At 37.0% G+C, this 24,610-nt stretch overlaps 1 protein-coding gene across 8 annotated transcripts; it reads right to left on the bottom strand.

Annotated features, from left to right (window-relative positions):
• Positions 1-2,239: 2,239 nt before the first annotated feature.
• Positions 2,240-24,297, bottom strand: MBIP (MAP3K12 binding inhibitory protein 1). Of its 8 annotated transcripts, none has more exons than XM_023189644.1 (9): positions 24,084-24,297; positions 20,321-20,440; positions 18,315-18,539; positions 18,139-18,235; positions 15,585-15,650; positions 15,199-15,351; positions 11,669-11,766; positions 4,452-4,490; positions 2,240-2,868 (listed from the first exon to the last, which is right to left on the bottom strand). In XM_023189644.1, exons 1-9 carry the CDS (start codon positions 24,210-24,212, stop codon positions 2,761-2,763), a joined length of 1,035 nt encoding a protein of 344 aa, XP_023045412.1. In that variant the 5' UTR covers positions 24,213-24,297; the 3' UTR covers positions 2,240-2,760. The 8 variants fall into 8 exon arrangements, with proteins under 8 accessions (XP_023045412.1, XP_023045413.1, XP_023045410.1 ...); XM_023189645.1 differs by having other exon boundaries at positions 2,240-2,865; XM_023189642.1 differs by having other exon boundaries at positions 18,315-18,575; positions 24,084-24,277.
• Between the last annotated feature and the right edge of the window lie 313 nt (positions 24,298-24,610).

Raw genomic sequence — 24,610 nt, 5'->3', positions numbered from 1 at the left:
AAGTTCTAGAGCTGAGTTCAGAGTTTGCACCATAGCAGCTCAAACACATTAACAAGCCGAGGCTCTGAAGACAGGACTAACACGTCACCCCATGTGGGGAAGCAGAGATAAAAAGGTCTTGGGAGAAACCAGTCCACAGAAAGATAATACAGTAGGTACATAGACGATTATGTTTAAGATTTAAAAAACAAAGGCAGAGTGACAGAGACAAAGGCAGAGGGAGAGCAGAAAACAAGGTGAGTAGAGGACAGAGACAAACAGAGTAAGGGGCAGTCAGAGACACAGAAAGAGTTTAATTGCTGGTGACTTTCTAGATCCTACAATGTTTCACTGTACTTCCTGCAATGAAGTTCCAGATTTCTGCTCCTTTTTAACAACTCCTCTTTTCCAAACTATTGGTAGGTTTCTGACTCTTGTAACCAAACCTTTTTTGTTTGTTTTTTAAGACGGGGTCTCACTCTGTCACCTAGGCTGGAATGCAGTGGGTCACTGCAGCCTTGACCTTCTGGGCTCGAGCAGTCCTCCTACCTCAGCCTCCCAAAGTGCTGAGATTACAGGAGTGAACCACCAAACAATTCTTGACCTCAACAACTGCTCCATGAAAGAATTTCCACATAACAGTAGCTGCATCTTTCAAATGTTTAATTTGTAACCGTGGTAATCAGAGGTGACAATGTGCTAGCAGCCCTCACTCTCAGTGCCTCCTCCGCCTCGGTGTCCACTCTGGCGGCGCTTGAGGAGCTCTTAAGCCTGCCACCGCACTGTGGGAGCCCCTCTCTGGACTGGCTCAGGCCAGAGCCTCCTCCCTGGCTTGCAGGGAGGTGTGGAGGGAGAGGCCTAGGCGGGAACCAGGGCTGCATGGGCGCTCGCAGGCCAGTGTGAGTTCTGCAGACGCAGGCAAAGGCTCGGCAGGCCGGACACGCACGGAATGGCTGGCTGGCACTGCTGGCCCAGGGCAGTGAGGGGCTTAGCACGTGGGCCAGCAGCTGCGGAGATTGTGCCTGGTCCCCCAGCAGTGCCGGCCTGCCAGGGCTGCACTCAAATTCTCACCGAGTTTAGCTGCCTTTCAGCCGGGTAGGGCTCTGGACCTGCAGCCCGCCATGTCTGAGCCCCGCCACTGCAGTGGGGTCCCGCGCCTGAGCCTCCCCTATGGGCTCCGCCCTCTGCTCCGTGGCGCCCGGTCCCATCCACCGCCCAAGGGTTGAGGAGTGCAGGCGTGGCTCGGGACTGGCGGGCAGCTCTGCCTGCAGCCGAAGTGCAGGATCCACTAGGTGAAGCCAGCTGGGCTCCTCAGCGGGATGGGGACTTGGAGAACTTTTAGTCTAGCTAGAGGATGGTAAATACACCAATCAGCACTCTGTATCTAGCTAACCTAGTAGGGACTTGGAGAACTTTTCTGTCTAGCACTCTGTGTCTAGCTCAAGGATTGTAAACGCACCAATCAGCTCTCTGTAAAATAGACCAATCAGCTCTCTGTAAAGTGGACCAATCAGCAGGATGTGGGTGGGGTCAGATAAGGGAATAAAAGCACCCAGCCAGCAGTGGCAACCGGCTCCAGTCCCCTTCCATACTGTGGAAGCTTTGTTCTTTCACTCTTTGCAATAAATCTTGCTGCTGCTCACTCTGGGTCCACCCTGCCTTTATGAGCTATAACACCAGGAAGGCCTGCAGCTTCACTCCTGAACCTGAGACCACGAACCCACTGGGAAGAATGAACAACTCCAGACATGCTGCCTTTAAGAGCTGTAACACTCACCACGAAGGTCTGCAGCTTCACTCCTGACAGCGAGACCACGAACCCACCAGAAGGAAGAAGCTCCAGACACAGCTGAACGTCTGAAGGAACAAACTCCGGACACACCATCTTTAAGAACTGCAACACTGACTGCGAGGGTCTGCGGCTTCATTCTTGAAGTCACTGAGACCAAGAACCCACCAATTCTGGACACAATAATGTATGTACTGCCTAATAACTGGGGTATTGTAAAGGTGAGGCTCTCAAAAGAGAGGTACTATAATTTCTTTGTAACATCCTAATTGCTGTCCAAAGCCAGACCTGGTTTTATAATATTAGCTAACATTTACTGAGCAATTCCCTTGGGACAGACAGTTTCAAACATGCATGATCTCATCTCTTCTTCAAAACAATAAGGTCGTTTCTATTACTGTCATTCCCATTTCACAGACTGGGAAATGAGGACAAAGATTAAGTAAGTTGTTCAAAGTCACACAGTCAATAAAGGGATAAAGCTGGATCTATTGTTTATTTACATGAATAGTGACATCTTAGAAATTAAGAAAAACAAGTTCATACATCCATTTAAAATTCATTTCAGTCAATAAATTTTTGTTGAATGCCTATTATATGCAAAGTAAAATTTAAACTAATAAACTGGTTAACACCAATGTTACAAATATAAAGTCCTTTTAAAGTATCAATATCAAAATAAATTTTCCTTTCTGTGGTCCACAAAAGAAAAAAGATGTACCAGCACTTTTAAATTAAGTTTTTCAATTTCCAAAATACCTCCTTTAAAACAGAAGGGAATAAATTCCAACAATGCTATTTTCAACACATTCATTATTTCAAAACTTACTGGAATATCTGAAGATTACTTGCTGCAAGCTGGACTCGTGAAAATAAACCTTGACTTCACAGAGAAGTCTACATTGATAAATATATATCCGTTGAATTAATAACAGTGTAAGTTACACATATGTATACAAAAAAGTAAAATGACAAGGATGGAGAGGAGTTTTTCATGGAAGGTGGTGGGTTGCCATGGATTCTGCTTCTCTTGATTTTCTGAGGAGGGCTTGTTTGAGGGCACTAATTTTCTCATCAAGTTCAGCCAGTGAATAGTTCTGCTGTAAACAATAACGACACAAATTGCTGAATAAGATTCTGAAGTATCTTAATGCAGATAAAGTGCCAAATGAACTATAAATATTTAAAATATTCAAAAGCATGATCAAATGGTTTTTTTTCCCTCATGATAATAATCTTAAAATTGCACAACTATATATGTTGACTAGATCATAAATTTAAAGGCATAAAATAATAAGGCTTAAATATTTCTTTTTCTCTTTTCTAATGATTAAACTCTCCTGAACCTTTTATACTTTGAAAGAATAAGTTTACAAAAAAAAAAAAAAAGCCTGATTATTAGACACTGGAGCCTATTTGAAGATGGGAGGAGGGAGAGGACTGAAATATTGCCTATCGGGTATTATGCTGATTACCTGGGTGACAAAATTATCTGTACACCAAACCTCCGTGACATGCAATTTACCCATGTAACAAACCTGAAAACCCCTTGAGCTTAAGTAAAAGTTGGAAAAAAGAAGAAAAATACTAATTATATTACTACCAGGAGAAAAAAATCATTTGAGATATCAGCTCTCCCTTTTAATAGAAAACTTTCTATGTTGATTACTAAAGTTAACCTGAAGTGGAAAACAGTGAAGAAAACACTCCTTTTGCTTTCCAATAAAAATTGGATTTGTTCAAGTCTATCTATGTGAACACCCTCACTTACATTAATATTTCTAATTTAGACACAAGTATTATGTGGTGACTATTAGGGGGTGTAAAGAGAAAGGGAAATTGAGACTAAGTGCTAATAGGTACAGGGTTGGGGCGGTGATGGAAAATGTTCTAGACTTAGTGGTGATGGTTGCACAACATAGTGAACATACCAATAGCCACTTTACAATTACAAATTTTATGTTATGTGAATTGTATTTTTAAAGCAGCAACAAAGTGTTACAGTTTACTATATGAGAGTAACTTTTAAAAACCTGATTATTCTCATAATCAATAGTAAAAAAAGTTAACTTTAAAAATAACTGCTTAAAATACCTAGAAATTCTCTCTTGAGGGATCAACTACAATAATTTACTTCTGGAAAAAATAATTGCTATCAAAAAATTTACTCGGAATTTTGTAAGAAAAAAATTGCTACTCTTAAAAATTAGAAGGTCTTCTCCAACTTTAAATTCACATTACCACTATTAAAGTCTAGCAAACCCTTACTATTTAAGGTTCAACTAATTAGTAAAGTAGCACTTTAGACAGGGCCAGCTGAAGTCAAACTCTGCCAAACACCCTTTTTGATGTAGGTGCTGCTAATCAGAAGTGTTCACAAAAGGAAGGGATGGGGGGAGACTGAAATTACTTGAGCACTTACTATTTTTAAGCACTTTATGAATGACACATCCCTGTACTACTAAAAGCAGGACAAAGGTTTTATTTATTTAACCTGAGTCATTCCATGCCCTTAAAAGAATTTTTCTATTCAAGTATATTAGTTTATACTGCCCTTTTCTTCAGTCATAAATTGTACCAGGGTATGACCTAAAAGCAACCATAGTAGAAACTTTTATTAATAAGAAAGGTATAAAACTAATCCAACTATTTCAGAAACCAAAATGAAAATGCAGTAACTTACTTGAGGTGGTTGAACTTTTCTTCTTTTTCCAGAAAAGCTCTAGATTTAAAAAAAAAGCAACCAATGTTTAAAAAAATCTAAGCATCATTTTTTTCTTTATAAAATACTGTACAAATTATGTAAAGCCTTGGGAACTCTGAGAGAAAAAAAGCCAACCAATTTACTAATACCAATTATTGTCTGTTACCAACATCCACCTTATATTCTGCAAGTTACTCTCTAAAGAGGATGACATTAACAATATATAATAGTAATACTGCAGCAACATGCTTATCCTTGGCAATATATATTTTTCCATCAATTACCAGCTTCTAATGAGCCTGGGTGATTGTGGAAAGAGGTGCTCTGGGGATTTTCTGCTTAGTTTTTCATAACCTTTCCATCCCAGGGTATTGAACAAGCGAAGTGACAATCGACAAAGGAAAAATGGAATCTGGTATATGAGGCCAAGAGGTGAAAACACACACACACACCCTGGACTGACTATAATGGACACTGTGTATATCCACTGCTTCTCTGTGTGGCCCAAGCCAATGGGTTCCCCGTCTTGTCAGTGACTGAAATGGGCATGGGTCCAGTTCTGGCCAATGAGCAAAGGAGAAGACTGCTGGAGATTAAGAGGAGAACTTCTGGAAAAAGCTTCCTCACGTCTTTTGAGAGAAAACCCTCAAAGAAGGCAGTTCCTCAGGATACTGCCGTATCTGGGTAAGACACCTGAAAGTGCTGTAGCCATCTTGCCATCTGCCTGGGAAAGAAGGTAACACCAAGCAGAGTTAAAAGGGGGAAAGAAAGCTATTTTCTTACAATTATGATTTAGTCACTGAATCAATTAAATCTGAAGCTTGTGCTACCATGGACTTCCTATTTTATAGTTTACATAATGTTTAAGCCAGTTTTGAGTTCAAATTTCTTACAGTTGAAGCTGACAACATTCTCACTGATCCACTAATGAGCCTTTTAAACCTTGGTCTAATGAAATTCCTTCTAGACTTTTTCTTAGTTTCACACAAGCACTAGCTTTTGAATGGCAAATTAGTAAATTAGTATATTTGACAAACTTAATCTCAGAGACAAAATGTTCTCATGAGCATTTCTGACTATTGAGATTTTGAAGACAGCATTAAAACTCACATTTTCCTTTGTGTCAAAAGTTGATTCAAAGAACATCTAGGTATGCTTCTTATCAAGTTACAATAAGTTGGAAATCATTAAGTATTAGAATTAGTAATTACGAAATAATAGAGTTCAGATAATTATGCTCCTTCCTTTGCCAAACCAAGCTGCATACCTGTGGTAGGGCCTATGGGCAAATAAGGAATCAATGTTTAATTTGGCAATTGATCAGTCTCCTGACTTCCTAAGAGGTGGCTTTTTATATACTTGATGCAAATATAATTCCCCTTGGCCAGGCGTGGTGGCTCACGCCTGTAATCCCAGCACTTTGGGAGGCCAAGGTGGGTGGATCACATGGTCAGGAGATCAAGGCCATCCTGGCTAACATGGTGAAATCCCATCTCTACTAAAAACACAAAAAATTAGCCAGGCATGGTGGCAGATGCCTGTAGTCCCAGCTACCTGGGAGGCTGAGGCAGGAGAATGGTGTGAACCTGGGAGGCAGAGGTTGCAGTGAGCTGAGATCGCACCACTGTACTCCAGCCTGGGTGACAGAGTGAAACTCCGTCTAAAACAAAACAAAACAAATTCCCCTTGTTCTCCTAGTCGTTTAATCTGTAATATATCGATAGTTTCTATGCTATTAAACAGTCGGATTACTACTGTATCATAGAACCAAAGCAAGAAATACCAGAATGAGGAAAGTAAGGTCATCAGTGGTTCAGTGACTTAAAAACAGTAAAATGTGGCCTTTTGGGCTTGTTTTACGTCTGAGCAGAATATTTTGATAAGACAAACACTTAGAAATACCATATCTACTATGGATACACTAGATTAACTTTACTATTTGTTTTAGGTGTAAGGAAATCTCAGTACAGTTCCTGACTTATGATGGCTAGATAAGGCTTTTCAAATTTACAATGCTGTGAAAGTGACACACATTCAGTAGAAACTGTACTTCAGATGCTGAATTTTGATCTTTTTCTGGGCTAGTGACATGTGATACGATGCTCTCTTGTGATGTCGGGTGGTGGCAGTGAGCGAAGCTCCCAGGCAGCCATGTGGTTATGAGGGTAAACACCCAATACTCTACAGTGTACTGTGCTGCCAAGTGACTTTCACTCAACTGTAGGTCAGGGTACACATTCTGAACATGTTTAAGGTAGGCTATGCTAAGCTATGATGTTTGGTGGGTTAGAGGTATTGAATGCATTTTAGACTTGATAATATTTTCAGTTCTTGATGAGTTTATTGGGACATAACCCCATCTGTATAGAAGTATAAATAAAAGGTGGACATTTTAACAGGTGTTGGTACCTGAGAGAAAATACTTGAGAGCACAGCACACTAAAGAAAGAGCTAGAGAAAGGTAATGCAAAATTCTCTCTCCTCACCCATTATTTTACCTTAGTAGGTTCCGAGTCATGCATCGCTTAATGATGGGGATATATTGAGAAATGTGTTAATTTTGTCATTGTGCGAACATCACAGAGTATACTTATAGAAACCTAGATGGTACACACCTAGGCTATATGGTATAATCTATTGCTCCTAGCATACAAACCTGTGCAGCATGTTTCTGTACTGAATACTGTAGGCAACTATAACACAATGGTATTTGTGTATCTAAACACATCTCAACATAGAAAAGATACAGTAAAAATACCACACTGTAATTTTACGAGACCACTGTAACATATGCAGTTGACTATTGACTGAAACATCCTTATGCAGAGCATGACTGACATACACACATTCACACACATACACACACACACACGCAAATCCAGGGAACCAGTGCTCTAAGGAACCTCAAGGGTAAGGAGGCCTCTTCCATGACTGGCTGCTTTCTTTCTTTCAGTTGTAAAAGGCAACTGATTCTACACGTGCAGTATCTAAAATGTTTTTCTTCCCTTCTAGTCCCAGAGCCCTGATTCAGACCTTCATTTCTCTCTGGCTTGGATAATGACATGTTTCCTAAACTAGTTTCCTTGACTCCAATTTCTCTCCAACTCAGAATTTATAATGCCACCAGACAGGGACCTAAATTACAGGTTTCTCTCTTTCTCTAAAACTTAATTGTGCTCCAATGATAACTAGAAGTGCAAACTGGTTAGTGTGACCTTCAAGGCTCCCTGAAATATGTTTACAATCTAATTTTCTAGCTGAATCCAGTTGTTCACTCATGCTTCAGATCCAGCACATGTTCACACGCACACGGCCTGTGTACATGATGTTGACCTGGTTTTCAGCATTCCCCTCCCCCGATGCTTCCTTAAGAGCCAGGAGTTACTGTTACGGACTAAGAATTACACCCAGTCAGTGTTTTGAACAAAGTTAACACACCTTCAAAGTCCAGTAATGAGCTATCAGTCAAGTCCTATCCATTCATTTGCACATCTACTTGATATCTACTACATTCTGTGTCTCAAAGATGAACAAGACACAGTTCCTGCCCTTGAGAGTTTCAAAATATAAAGTGAAAAACATGTATAAACATATAAGTGATAAATGCTATAAAATGAACAAAATACTTGTAAAAGCATGTTGGTACTTATTGTTTTCAAGTATCATAATTTAAAATCAGTAAGTCTTTGGAAATACTCAAAGATCATATATTTTAAATGAACTGTTAAGGCCATGCCCTTAAACTTTTGAAAACATTACATTTAAAGCTTTCCATGGCTAATGCGAAGAATAAAGACCTTTAGAACTCTTACATCAAAATGTCCAACAAGCATTATTAACTTTTGCCATAAATCCTGTTCTATACACATTATAACATATTTTGGAGTTTTATGTCTGGTTCATAAAATGAGAACTTTATATAATCTGATTACGTTTTATAAAACAAATATAAATGACATCTTTTTTCCCGATAAATATTTGTTTTTCTATGCTACCCTTCAATGTTACCCATGACAATCAATCTCTATCCAACTGTAAGAAGCTCCCCCATGTTTAGAATTCATCTACGTGTGAATCTGAATAAATACATTTCAATGAAAATCTTTTCAGATTTCAGGATTTCCAACAAAAGTTCAATCCTTAATAAATTTAATGGGCTCAACTTTTCTATCTTTAGAAGCTATAGAACTGTGCTACATATGTAGTTTCTTCTGTATACTTTTGAGGGATAAATCTGTAAAATTATGCAATTACCACACATGTACTCCCAGCATGATGGTGAGGGTGATGAATAATGTACTATGTCCTCTGTAAGGTATGTGCTCAACTCCTCCTGTTTGCAAGGACACTCTTAGAGCTAGCTGTATTCCAAGTGAGGTTCCTAAAGATGGCTCATTCATCCTATTATAGAAGGGTGAGTACGAAATCTTCTTTCCCATAGGGCTTGTGTCATGTATGTTCACAGGCCTAAAGGACAGAATGAGTCTGAATATTTAAACCTTTCCAGTGTTTTGTTCTTCCTTATAGCTCACTACTAATTTGATATGTCACTTCCAACACTAATCCAGAAGCAGTTCTTCTAAAAGATATATAGATTTTTTTTAAACATATTTGGAAATACTTTTAAAAAGCACCGGTTTTATCACAGGTTGCCACCATCCATCCTTTTCTGAATGCTTAATACATATATGCCAATCCTCTGTTTACATTTACAAATGCTTCCTGCCCCTGAAATTAGGCAGTCACCAAGATTCAGACTTCAGGCCTCAGACAATCTCAGTGTTCCTATCCATCGATGGACTCTCACCACTACACAGACTCTCCCAATTGTCCCAAGTGTAAGTGCTGTATCTCAAAAAGCTTACCTGACATTTTTACCTTCATAACCTCCTCTGCCTTCAAATTCACATTTCCCACAAAAGTATCTCTCTCTCTAGATTTTCTTATTTCTATCAATGGTATCATTTTTCCAACCAGAAACTGGACTCTATCCTTGTTCTCTATTTCCATATCCAATCATCAATATTTGTCCTTTTTTTTCCCCAACCTGCATTAATCTTTTCTGTTCTCACTCATGTCCCTATTTTAGGATCTAACTTCACATCTAAGCTAGCATAACACTATCTCCTTGTCCTTAGTTTCTCTCTTTTGTCTCCCACAACTGTATTAGATAAATCTTTCTAAATATCATGTTCACAAATCACTTCTCTGCTCAAATGCTTTCAGTAGATTCCCCCTGCTCCCTGCCTAGAAAACAGATTTTAAACTTCTGAGCACAGCACTTAAGGTCCTAAACAATCTGGCTACTTTACCTCTTTACCCACTCTATCCTATGCGTAACAGATCAAAACAAAACAAAAAGATTATGATGTGGAAGGCTTGTTCTCTCTATTAATTTTTCTTTCTTTTTTTTTTTTTTTTGAGACAGAGTTTTGCTTTTGTTGCCCAGGCTGGAGTGCAATAGCACAATCTTGGCTCACCGCAACCTCAGTCTCCTGGGTTCAAGTGATCCTCCTGCCTCAGCCTCCTGAGTAGCTGGGATTACAGCCATGTGCTACCACACCTGGCTTATTTTTATTTTTATTTTTTGTATTTTCAGTAGAGATGGGGTTTCTCCATGTTGGTCTGGCTGGTCTTGAACTCCCGACCTCTGGTGATCTGCCCATCTTGGCTAACCAAAGTGCTGGGATTACAGGCATGAGCCACTGTGCCTGGCCTATGTTAAATTTTTATAAATCAGAATCAGAGAAAAGAGATGAATGATACTGCAGCAAGTTCTCATTGGAGGCATCTGATACTACCATACTCTATTGAAAGATCAGTTCTATTGTTAGTAAGAATTATATTAACAAGGTATGAAATTAAACTAGAAAAATAACTTTCCTAGGTTACTAGAATGGGAAAAACTTATGGTAGACTACTATAGGAAAAATCATTAAAAATCTTTATGAAGTTTCCTAGGAAGACATTCAAAGAACAATCCTAAAAGTGAAAAGACCTTTGTAATTATGTAGTACAACCAACACATTTTCTAAAATTAGACATCTTGAAGGCCAGAGGAATCGAGTGACTTTTCCAGGTTTATACAGCTACTTCATAGTTCTGAAACTAAATAAATGCCAATGAGGTTTTTACCATGTGGTAAGCAGTATGCTAAGTGTTTGATCGGCATTATCTCATTTGATCTTTGCTTCAGCCCTTAGTATTTTTATAAACCTCATTTTACCTTTGAGAGCAATAAATCACTAAAACTCTTCTCTGAAATTTTGTCATTTAAGACTTGCTGCTCCCTTTTGTTACGTGACCTGCCTTCTTCCTCTGGAAATATTTCTTTTCTGTAACTTATCTAAAACTCCATCTATAACTTTGGAAGATTGCTGTCATACCTAAAATAAATTTTAAATATATTTTCACCACTAACTTGTATGATCCATGCTAAAATGGGCTATCTCACATAATTTTTCAGAAATAGGAGTTTTGGTATAATCTCACTTTGATATTATTTTAGTCCCAATAAGGTACTGCTTTAAAAAAAAACTTAGAGAAGGCAGGTATTATATATAATCACCTCAGAAGACTGAGGAAAACACAATGAGCTCAGGATCATTTTTCTGAAAAATGCTGATGTGCCAAAGATACTAACTTACAAGCACAACACTGTTTCTTAATGTTCTTGGAAAAAGGGGTAAGAATGAATGAATGCTAGAGTTAAGGAATTACAAAAACATAGAAAGTCTGGTGGTTAAGGTAAAGAGTAAGAATGGCAGCTTGAGGTGTGCGTTTGTTTAGTATTAACTGCATGTGAGCTGAGGGAAGGAGCCTGTTGGGGGAAAAAAAAGAGGCAGAGGGATCACTGACAGAGCAAGGTTCCAGAGGAAGCCTCTGTTTTACAAGGTAGCAAGTTCAGAGTAACAGGCCCAACCACCACCCAGTCTGACTTACTATGCCATGAAAATGGCCTAAGTTTGAGAATGTGGGTAATATATAATAAAAGTATCCCTTTTTAAAAATTCTAAATTTTAAAAATATTCAGAACCAGAGTTTTTAAGGAACTAAACATATCCCCTACACAGGACTGTGTTCATTCATCTTTGAATTATTAAAATAGTTTTGCTTATAGATCAATGAGTGACTGTAAAACCACAAAGAATCCAGAATAACATTTTAATTTATTTTTAAAAGACACTTATACTCACTACAGACTGAAAATATTCAGGAGAGATGCCTTCCAATTCAAGGATTTTATCCTCAAGCTTTTTAATTCTCTGATAAATGTCTCTTGGCACTGGACCACCTAAATACATTAAAAAAGAGTCTGAGACACTGTTGAATAATTCTTTCTTCTTACAATTTTTATTCTTAAAATACCATGCAAAGACACTTATGCAAAGGAATGGAAAATACTTAAGAAAATAAAAAGCAAAAGTAAAACAGAATGAAGTCTTTAGGTCGTATTTTCATATTATACACTATTGGACATATTGTACTACACTTCCTCTCTGCAAACCCCATTTATGCTTCCTATATTCTAGGAGTTTCAGGTTAAATTCATTTTACAAGATATTGAATAGCTTCTATACAGAACAATTTATATTTCTGATATGCTTTGATAGTTACATGGGAGGACAAAAATGCATAGTGACGATAATTCAATGCAGTGGTTGCAATATGTCATATTAGTTTCTTCAATTAATATTTCTTCCTACATGCCATATTTTTTCCTTTGACCTAAAAGAATGTAAAAAAGGGGCTTTACTATAATTTTAACCTAACAAACTTTCTGAGGAGGGGGACAGTAAATTATGGCCACTCAAATTTTGAGTTTATGATTATATCAAGAATCCTTCTACTTCTCACCCCCTCCACACTGTGGCCTTTCTGGTCCAGACCACTTCCACCTCTCCCTGGATTATCACAACCCCCAAACTGGTCTCCCTGTTTCTGCCATGTTTCTGCCATGCTTCCATAGAGTGTATTCTCAACACAGGAGCCAGTGATCCTCTAAAAATGTAAGTTAGATGACGTCATTTCTCTGCTTCCAATACCTGATCATTTCACTCAGATTAAATACCTTCCAATACCTGATCATTTCACTCAGATTAAATACCAAAGCCCTCACAATGGCCTACAAGGCCATACACAATTTGGACATTCTCCTTATGCCCACATGGTTCCAGCCACTTGATTACTTTTTTCTGTTATTCAGCGAGGCCAAGCACCCTGTAAGCTTTAGCTAGTTCCCTCCACCTCCATAATCCCAAGTCAATTTCAAGTCTTGGCTCAAAAGTTACCTTACCAGTAATGCCTTCTCTCACTATCCTGTTAAAAACACCAGTACTACGACTCTCCTACCCAGCACTCCCTTATCCTCCTTACTTTAATTTTCTCCATTCCATTACTAGCACCCAACATTCAGTATATTTTCTTTCTGTATTGTTTGTTTCCCCATTCTAATGTAAGCTCCAAGAGGACAGAGTTTTATCTGTTTTGTTCATTAGGTAGGGCTGTGCAGCTTGTGCACTGCACAAACCGAGGAAGCATTAGTTTGTAAGACTACAGTGCCTGGCAAAGAGCTGGTACTTAATATTTACTGACTAAATGAATACATGATTAGCCAATCATTATCCAATTAAAGAATACAGGTACATTTTTATATCAAAATTGTCAACTTGTTATGTATAAAAATTCTAGAAATTTTTTTTGAGGATTTAAAAACATCTTAGGACCCTGGTTGTTCTTGTTCTTGAATAAAGTAACTTGTTCATTTGACTTTGCTCTTGCTGCTCCCTTTACCTAAAATGTCCTCTGCCTTACTTCTGTATCTTTCAAGAGCCAGTTCAAGCTTCACTGGGTGACGCAGGCACTGCCTAAACCTCTTCATTCGCATAAAGGCTCCTTGTGCCTCCCCGCATTCTTCAGTGCTCCTGAGTTTTTTGGGACAGATTCTCACTATATTGTCCAGGCTGGTCTCAAACTCCTGGACTCAAGCTCTGTTCCCACCTCAGCCTCCCAAGGAGCTGGGATTATAGGCATACACCACTACACCCAGCCTTTCATTACTCCTTTAAAACTCTACTTCACTATTAATCTTTCTCTCATCAGATTATAAAGTCCTTGAAGCTGGGGACTATGATTATGTCATCTCAGTATCCCTTGTGCCTAAAATAGTGCTTGGAGCATAGTAAGCATTCAACAGATGTTTTTCCAAAAAATTAACTATTTCATATTATTGAGACTTAACCAGTCAATCCTTTTATACAGTGGCATTTTAAACCCATCCACTTCTGAGGGAGGAGATTAATTCTTAATGCCAATGTCTTATTACTCTCAAAGATTTACTCATTCTGTTTTCTTCTTCTACCTTCATCTGGTTAGCATAGCTTCAGATAGTTAGCATACTCCAGCTATACTGGATTCAGTTATCTCCTGAACCATATTTTGTGTTTTTGTCCATTTTAAAAATGCTGTTTCCTCTTTGTGGAATGCTTTGCTTCTGCTGTTCCCTCTTTTGGGAATGCTTTGCTCTGGGAAAATTCCTAGTAATCCTTCAAGGCCTCAAGTGTCACTTCACAAGGATGCCATCATCCCTTGACCTACCCTGAGAGAGTCAAACACTAACTTTCTGTCCCCCCTACATATATTTGCAAAGGTAAAACAAGCAACTGTTCATTCAATAAACATTTGAACACTTGCTTTGTGCCAGGCACTGTAACAGGTACAAAGTAATGAATATGACAGGCATAGTTGCACTCTCATAGACTATCTAGCAGGAGACAGACATTAAACAGAACCATGATAACTGCTTTAAAGGGGAGCAGGGAATATCAAGTGCTATATAAGATTATACAAAAGGTGAATCTGCACTGGTCTAGGATTAGGAAGAAAAAGCATGGACAGAAGGGCATGAGTATAAAGATCCTAAAGCAGCAAAACGAGTGGGAGATGGGAAGCCCAGAGGTGTAGCTGCAACTACAGATGTGGACAATACTATTTAAAATTACAACCCCCTCCAATCCCAATCTCCAGATTTTTAGCTGAGAAGAAACAAGATCAAATTTGAGTTTTAGAAAAAGCAATCTGGCCACAGCATAGAGAATGATCTAGAGGAAGTCTAGTGGCAAAGAATCCAGTAAATATCCTTCCATCAGTCCAAGCCAGAGATCACAGTGGCTTCAATTCTAGTAGCAGCAGTAGAGATAAGACAGAAGTGGGCAGATTTGAGAGATATTTATTCAGAAAACAGCATCAACAGACATGGTGACTAAATGGAGAGGGAGACTCAGGCTCTGCACCCAGTAAAGATTTGGGTTTAAGCAGGGTGCAGTGGCACATGATTGTAGTCCCACTGACACAGGACGCTGAGGCAGGAGCATCACTTGAGCCTAGGAGTTCAAGTCCAGCCTAGGTAAGACTGGACTATCTCTTTTCTTTTCTTTTCTTTTTCTTTTTTTTTTTTTAAAAAGAGTTGTCACTTACTATCTGAGGCATGTTGCTTGGCCTCTTTAAACTTCAATTTATTTATCTGTACAATGATAACAGCACCAACACCTCAAAAGGGTACTATGACCTTTTAAGTGAACTGACATATACATAACACTTTCTGAATGACTGGTACTTATTGTTCAAGAAATGTTAGGAGCTAAAGGAAAATTTGGTGACTAAATGAACTGCAATTTTTTAACCATTTGAAAGGTTCATTATGAGGTCCACTTAGCACTCTGCTTACCTGTCTGTAACCGCAAGTGGGCCTCAATATTTTGTAGTCGTTCTTCTACAGCCTGATTACCACAATCTCGAAGCATGCTGTTAGGTTTATGACCTGACCCTGGAATTCCTTCAGGTCTAGTCTGTGGTCCGTATGTATTCACAACTCTAGAAACTAAATTAACAAACTTTTGAGCCTATATACATTTATAGTTCAAAAATCAGAAATTCTTATTCCCTAACAGCACTTCGTATTTTTTTCATAAAGACCATCTAACCACAAGTATGAAGGACGGCAAGATGTTTTTGTTTTAAAATAAAATTTAGATGGGAAAGTTATTTCTATTCCATTTTGCTAATAATCTAGACTTCTGTCAGTGGCTCAGATGTCATGTGGTGGTTACTTACCTTTTACGTGACTTTTAAATCCGGGGTAAGGGGTAAAAATCGCATCAGTTCTTGCACAACTATTTTCTAAGGAGAATTTAGATAAATATAAGTTTAAATATATTCTTCCCTTCAAATGTATGAGATTTTAATAAACTTCCAATAATTCATATTAACATTTTACTCATAATAATTTTAATAAATAATAGTAACAAAAATTACGATCACACACAGGATAGAATTTAGTGACCTTTACCTGTCAAAATTTATCATAATATCTAATATTCTTACCTAATATTCAGATTTATATACAGAGAAGCCATCAACATTAAGTGGCACAAACTGATACAATTTTGAAAACCAATGTCACTATTCGGGCCACTGGATAAAATAATCTACTATAGAGTATTTAAATTCTACCTCATCGTAGAACTAGAGCTCATCATTTTTACTAGAATTCTTTTAATTCAGCATGTTTTATTTTAATGCTAAATTAGTGAACACCCAACAAAAAGAATTATGTATTTAACACATTTTTATTTCAGAACTCCACATAAAGATGACCTCAAAACCTCAAGTACACACACATTTCCACTCTACCTAGATTTCCAGTGCTCATTTTAGAAATCCCTCATCACAAAAGTCATCTACTTCTTCTCATCCTACCACTTTCAAAAAAGTTTAATTTTAGGAAAGGTCTGTTGTGAAAATTTGTTCCTATTTTTTTCCAAGCTGAAAAGTATAGTTTCTTTCAAATTAGATATCAATGCATAAATTACAAAGGGGGAAAATTGGAAAGATGTTAACATATAATACAACTAATATATTAACATAATTGTTATATATTAACATATAATATTACATAGTAATAATATATACTTGTGTTTGAAATAATGTTTAAAAGCCACACATTGGCAGTAAATCTCCTGTAAAATTCCCTTGAATATTTTGTAAAAAATGGCTGGTAAATGAGATTCTTAAAAAAAAAAATTCCTCCCCCCCATGAAATTTGATTTTTAAAAATTCCACTGCTTATAGTTAGATTTGTACTTATTAAAAGGAACACACTAACATATTAAAATACATTTATATTTTTTTCAGTTGAACTTTCCTTAGTAGTTCTGTTGATAAATCAAATAGTATGCATAAAATTCCAAATCCACTTAGCTTTTATATCCAGAGACTAAACAGTCATCTTTCCTTTTTTTTTTTTTTTTTTTTGGAGGACCTCCAAATATGCTTAAAAGGCCATCCTTTCTCCATTCTCTTCCTACCATTTCATGGGGCTAAGGGTTAAAAAAAGAAGCTATCATCCATTCGAGAACTATATTCCAAACATATAGATTAACTGACCCATCAGTGAGAAATTCAGCATGGTGTGAGTATATGAGTGCTAGTCACTCTCCACAGCAATTCTTTCTAGCACTGTTTTGAGCCAGCAAGGAATTGAATGGGCCAAGGAATCCTGCTGAGCATTTCAATTCTTGTCAATTTCTATCCCCTGGTGGTTTATAATAATAGAGTTAGCAGGGAGAACAGAGGAATAACATTAGTGACACATGTGCTTGCTCTCTCAACAAACCCTTTCTCATAGTCGCTTATAGCTGGTTGTAGTACCTGAGATTTTGCCATTGTTGCACCTGTTCTGAAAAGCTAATAGGAAAATATACCAAATTTAGAGATGCACATGTGTAATGTTAATAGTAGCACACAGCTAAATTCACAACCCAATACCAGACTATATTATTTCTATTAAGAGAATCAGTGTACCAATGTGATATGAGTCAGTTCTAGGTTCATCTGACAATTCTATGTTCATAATAATTAGTCATGATATATTAGCGGCAACAAGAAACATGTTCATCCCAATTATGAACTCTTCTCCATAATTTTGCCTAAGAACTAGTTGTTCTGATTATTACTATGGTGTCTGAGTATGATCTATGGCACTGCTTTGCAATATTTTGTATTCTGCAGCATAATCGCAGATTTGTAAATGTACTATAGCATCAAGTAGAGAGGTAAAGGAGAATCTGATGAAAAACGGCAAATGTATGCACTATAGCAGAAAGGAAAAAAGCAAGACACCATAGTCTTCATGATAAATGGGTTGTATTGTGACATAGGACATTTCAAACAGCTCAGGAGTAGTGAGAAAACTGCTCCCTCTGGAGGAATATTAACTTTACTAAGTTCACTTATGTATTAACATCATGATTTCACAGTACATGTATAGGTTTGGAATTCATAGAGCTCAGTTCCTTTTACTAGTGGGATTGATCAACCTTGTCACTCATACCTCACATTCATTTCCTAAAGGAACTTTAAAATAATCTTCGCCAGTGATAAACACTTTTAATGTCAGCATTTACTTTGTGTAACCAAAATGAAAACCAGTTTGCAATATAGTCTATTATTAAGCAGAAGGAAACTCTACTGTCTTAGTTACTAACTAAACCCATGAAATACTTGAATTGTGTTCTTAAAGCTATTCATTTAAAAAATAAATAAAAGATTAGAGCAACTATAAAAATTGTGCTTAAAACCCTAAGAAAATTAATTTCTAGGTAGTTACCTTGATTACAATCAATAACATTGCAAAATTCCCTGACGTTGTTTTCATTGATTTCAGCTTGCTTTCTTTCAATAAATGCAGATATTCGTCTGTCAATCTACAAACAACAAGTTTTAACAGTGTAAACATAAGATTTTTTAAAATAATACCCTCTCACCCCCGCCAAAAAAACTTACTTCTGCTTTTCCAGCCTTTATCTGAACTACTTCTGGATCAAAATGGATCTGTGTCTTTTTCACATCTCCTAAATCACTTTCTTTGTGTTTTTCTTCCTCTTGTAGGTCGCCAATGGAAAATTTGTCATTTGCTTCATTTTTGTTCCCCATTTCTGTTTTTCCTATCTCTTCAGCAGCAGTTGTATTCTCCTCTTTAATTGGAGACTGAAGTTTTGCTAAAAAAGGCTGAGAACACCACAATTCCATCTGCTGAGGTTCAAACTGACCAAAATTAATTACACATTTAATATATTTACATAAATTTCTGCTAAGTAAATGAAATACTTAATATCAGTTAATAAATATAAAAAGTTGGTATACCAAGACACATAGATCTGACCACATGTAAGTATTTACTATTCTCTGCTATTGTAATCATTATCATTTGCTATAAATTAGTTTTAAAAAAGGAGAGAGGAAAAAAGAAAAGAAAAAAGAAAAGAAAACCTAAGGAAATTTAAAATTTTCTTTGAGAGAATCATTCTGTCACTCATCTTTTATTTTGTGCCAAATCAAAGCCTTCAGCCTCTGGCACCAATGCCACTTAATTAACATGTCATTCAAATGCCTCCTCAGAACACTAAGGCTTAGTATTTTTCCTCCTTAACACGAGAGCCAGTGCTCTCACTCAGCAAAGCCCTGCATTATCACTATATCACTGGAGATTCTCCACTTGAAACTGCAGTTGGCCAATGTGAATGAGGAAGATAGACATGAAATATATAGGTGTTAGGTTGAGTGAACACTCAGACCTATTTCCTGACATGGCAAGATCTATTCTTGGGTCATAAAATTAAATTTTAAAAAAGAAAATGAACAAGAAAAAAAAAAAAAAGATCTATAGCTGAAAACAGGCAGAGGCCTATCACTATACTACAGGGGAAAACCCCTGTTGTAGAATATAAGCTATATTACCCATTTACTGTTCTCCTTCCCCACTCCCCACAATTAGGCCTCATTTGAGTTCTACAGCTCACTGCTCTGCCCTTTAAAACAGGGTTAACTATTTTAACATGGAACAGTTAAAATTTTCCACAAAGTCAATGAACGGAGGGCTGAAAATTAATGCCTATTCCATTAGTCAAAACACACTAACACTGATAACGTTCCAATTATTTTTTTCATACCCACAATTTTGCTTCCATTGTTTGCTATACTATTCTTCTGAAACCTTATAACACCTTAATCACAGCAAACTGACCAATCCAAACAGTTCTTCCACTTGTCTTTTTGACACTTCACATTTTACACTTTGATTAGAGATAAACTGCAAACTTGCATCAATTATAATTGCAAAGATGTTCAATTAGAAACCAGCAAGGTCATAATACTGTTCAGTTATTAACATGAAATATTTAAAAATATAACAACACTATTATAAATACAGATTCAATATTAACTTCTAATATAAAGAATGAATTATTTCAAAGTGTTAAGGAAAAGAAATGATAAAATAGTGACTGGCTACTTAGAAAGATGAGACATTAATGTCACAGAAATTACTTTCTTTTTAAAAACTATGCTGAAACTGTTTAATTGCAATAGACACTCCAGGATGTGTCATGCTGGGATAATGCCCCTTCTTGAACCACTGAAAGCACTCCATGAGCCTCCAAACTCACCCAAGGCATGGAATCATTATCATAGCATGACACACACCTGCCGTGTCTTATTGCTTAATTATAACCCACCATAGATGGAACTGTATTGAATTTTCAGTGCAGGTCTAGAATTGAATAGAATTGCATTCATTCACTCTCATACCCACATTGGTTTTTTGGGCTATATTCACTTAACTGTCCTGATCACTACTGAAATTAACAGATTTAGATTAAATCTGGATGTAAATAACCTTTTGTTAGCAACACTATTAATATAGTGTTTAGAACTGTCAAATACTCCAACTAATTTAACCACAATTAATGTCTATTTTCAATATCGGGTTATCATTTTAGCAAGAAATTTACCTGTAAATATAAAATGTGTTGTTCAAGTGCACTAAAGAGCAATGCAGGCTGGAATGCTGAGAGGCTCTGGAGCTTGTTCCAATCGATTGTAATTTTCACCACATCATCTCTGAGGTTAAGCTTCAAAGGGCCAAACCAGCAACATCACAAAAATTACACGATTAAGCTGTACATATGAATTGTCACAAAAATAAGATTTCTAGAGTAACGGGTCTATTTTGCTCTAAGTTATCAAGTTTTTAATAATACACTGAAATGCTCTACACAGTTACCATTTTAAGAGGCCAAGAAAGCTACAGATTTTCATAAAAAACAAAAACAAAATGACATGTCATTCAAATTCTATTCTTGGTCTGTGTAATGGGACCATTTTAGAGGTAAAAACCATTCACGAAAGATGAAAAGATGAAGGCTCTTTTGATACTTCAGTATCTACAAACCTTTGGATGGAGTCCAATATAGGCCTGCCCTATTCAAAATCCTACTACTTCTAGCTCAGAGCCTTAAACAGAGGAAGTACAACTGTTTTGTGAAAGTTTTAACATGCATCTTTCTCTTTAAGTATGTACACAAATACATATCAGAAATACATCATTATTCTGATGTCCTCCAAATCACATTATTAGTTTTTTAACTTTTAACCAATTTTTAAACTAATTTAAAAGTCAAGATTATTCATCCCTATAAAGTGTAGGGATAAATGGCAACATGTTTATTTCAAATGAAAAACTATTATTGAGCTACGGAAGTCTGAAGCTGAAAAACAAAGACTTCTCCACCATGGTGAAATAAGTTGCCAGACTGGATGAAATGTCCAGACCTTTTGCTAAATGCTAAGATATGAGTGCTCATTATATGGAAATTTCTATCAGTTGGTGATCTAATAGAATAAAATCATACCCAGAAAACTACCAAGAACCTGAATATAAGATTATCATCAAAATGAGTGAAAAGTTTACAATGAGAGCGACCATCTGCAGTCTTTTGAGTAAATAAAAGTGAACCATCACAAACTTTTCTAGGGACATGTGTTTATAGCATAGTATAAGAATACACTTCATAGTGGAATCAAGTTAACATAATTTTTTCAAAATGAGTCATCTTTTCTACAAAATAAAGGTGTTACATGAGTTCAGATACAGATTTTGTGAGTCATAATTATAATAAAAAGATGAATCACTGTACAAAGATCAAAAAGATGTAAGGTTACCAATAAAAAGATAATATATTGAATACTTTGTGACAGAAATGTACTCCCTTTGAAGATGAGAACAGAAGCATTTAGAAGTCCATATTAGACAAGTGTAAAGATATATGAAATTTCATGTAGGCTGCACTGGCAAATATTAGAATATGTTAAGATTTTACGTTAAAGTGAATGCACTAATTTACATTACTTTAATTCCTATAAAGATTGTGTTAGACAACAACCTGTATTATGTACGGAAGTAACCTATTATTGTACTTTCATAGTCTTCAAAGAGATCTACAGTTGATCATAGAAAACTTAAGAATACAGCTTGGGGATAAAGCAGGCAAATCCTCAACCAAAGCAAAGTATCACATTTTCTACAGAAAATAACTTATAGAAAAATAAGTCTTAATGTTTGGTTCATAGTCTCATTTCAATTCAGTAGAATTACATAAACTTCAAGTGCAATTAAGAATAACTGGTCTTTAAAGAAAACCAAATAATGTCACAAATTAATTTTAAAACTATTCTAATACATCTAACTATTCATTCAACAAATTCATTATTAGTAATATGAATTCTATGCATTTTGCCCTACAGAACTTGGAACAGTAAACCACTCAATGGAAAATCTCTATTAGTCTGCTATTAATATAGACTATTTAAATAAATATTTTCAGTAAACACTTTACTAAATTAATACAAAAATCCAAGCTAAAAATAAATAAGTGTTTAGCTTGGTAAGATGGACCATCCAGAGGCAAGCAAAAAGGTTAAAATTAGTAAATTTTGTGATCTTAAGTAAAAAATTCTTTTTAACACTCAGTTTTATGTTTCCTACTGAGATCTAATAATACAATGATACTTAGGGATGACACAGGATGAAGTTAGGCATGTTACAACATACATTCTAGAAATCTTTTAAAGTGGTTGCAAAAGAAAATACTGATTTCTCTGGGGGCGATTTTGTAAGTGCGGAACTCTGGCTTTCACTCTTAATACTTCTCAAAATATAGAGTATTATGAAAACAGTTTGCATTTAACTGATGAAACAATCATATTTTTGACACCTGTATAGGAGGTCCCTTCACTGTGTCATGGTAAAGTAACCAAATATTTACTGTCAACATTTTTGACAGGTGACACAAGTAAATTGTAATCGCTTCTTTACTTGTAGAGTACTTGAATGTTTAAAATTTTCTAATGAGTTTGAAAAATTCAGTATGCAAAATGTTTCAAAAGAAACGTTTAAATCATTGCTCAGTATTTTTAAAAAATATTCCATCTTCTGTTAATAGGTGAGCATAAACTTTTTTCATCTTGACATTAGAAAATAAATAAACTTAAGTTCCAACGTCGCCATAAAAAATTCTCTAACTTTTAAACCATTTAAAAGGTCTTGGGTCTTAAGACTGGAATATATAACAAAACACCCCAAGCCTTTAAAAAACGATTTCGGTAAGTACTTGGCAAACAACTGAATTTAAAAGTTATATCTTTAAGTAGACTCCATTAATAATTGCGTCATTACATAAAACCGTTTACCTTACAGTAATGTTCTTTGTAAGACACAACACACTACGATTTTTTAAAATAGTAACTTTTTAAAAAGCTGATTCTCCATCTACTCAAGGCTTTAAAAATAATTTTCACAAATCAGACAAATGTTCTATTTTCATAAGAATTTACCATTATCTTTGACACAAATGCCTGCCATGTCCACGTGCGCTAGTACCAGCACCAAAACAAACTTTTACGGCTAGAAAATGGTCTATGTAAGATAGAAAATATTTCCTTTTAAAAGGCAGGTAAACAAGCGTACTTTTAAATTGTTTCTCATTTAAAACTTGCTTTGAATTTTACACCATGAAACGAAACAGTGACTTGATCGAAGAAGCCCACTAAATTCAAAACCAATTTTACTATCACATTTCTGCAAAAGCGATTTATCAGCCAGTTAAACTAGTTAATAGTTAAATAACGACAGTTCTAACGCAAACAGCATCAACGATGGATAACTCATCCAACTTTACGCTAGAAGTATTTTAAACGAATTTGAAAGGGTTATAGATGCCCAAAACAGCCCGAAGGAAAAAAGAAAGAAACAAAACCAAGTAACTCATAAGAACAAACTACTTTCCCCTCGGCCAAGAAAAAGCTAATAAGCGCGCGCTTTTCTATAAATGTCAGGCCTACTGACCAACCAATTCCCATAAAGAGTAAGTTGGAGGAAAAAGGACCCTGAGCGCTAGGCGCCTCCTAAATTTGCAGTGAAGCTTTTCCACATTCATTCTTTCCAAGCCTGCCTCTTTCGGAGCCGCGTTTTCACTTAGACCAACCTCACCCACTCTTGGGGAGGACAGCTGCAAGGTAAACTACTCCGCAACCGGTACCGCCGTCTTCCTCACTCCGAGCGAGGCGGCTGGGCCCGCGCTCCTCCCCGACCTCGGCTTCAGGGACCGCATCCCACACCTCAGCAGGCCTAGCTGCCCCCAGCCCCTGCTAGAAGAAAAGAATGGAGGGATGGGCCAGATGGCTTCCATATTCCCAGTCCCTCAGGCCACCTCTCACCTGTCCAACCAGGGTGTGTAGGGAGCGAAAGATTTCGTAGAGCACCTCTCGGGAGAGGTTGGGGCTGCATCTTCGCTCCAGGTTCCTGTCACCGCTGTTCGGGCGACTAAGCTCTGTGGCAGCAGCCATGATGCCTTCTCAGGCCGCCCCACCACCACCACCACCGTTTGCTCACAACCCCGCTCCCTCCCTTCCAGCTTTAGTCGCTTGGCGATGACGTACGACACGGCGTCTCGTTTAGAGCAGGCTTTGAGGCCCCACCCTCTCTATGTGACTGACAAGCACGTTACACCAATCAGTTGCAACTGTGACATTACGCCAAGGCTCTGAAGTGGGTAATTGCAGACCAAAGCTAAGGCAGCATGCTGTATTTGAGGTGGTCGTTAGAGTTGTGGTCTGTTTAGCGTTATGAAGCCTACCTTGACTCCTAGATGTTCACTGTGAATCTTGGTAAGAGGAGACATAGTTAAATTTTGTAGTTTGAGTCCCCAAATTAAAAGTTGACATTTTAACATGGCGGTGTGGAG

This window comes from Piliocolobus tephrosceles, chromosome 6, assembly GCF_002776525.5.
Source record: "Piliocolobus tephrosceles isolate RC106 chromosome 6, ASM277652v3, whole genome shotgun sequence".
Taxonomy (NCBI): domain Eukaryota; kingdom Metazoa; phylum Chordata; class Mammalia; order Primates; family Cercopithecidae; genus Piliocolobus; species Piliocolobus tephrosceles.
This window is presented reverse-complemented; position numbering and strand designations above follow the sequence as displayed.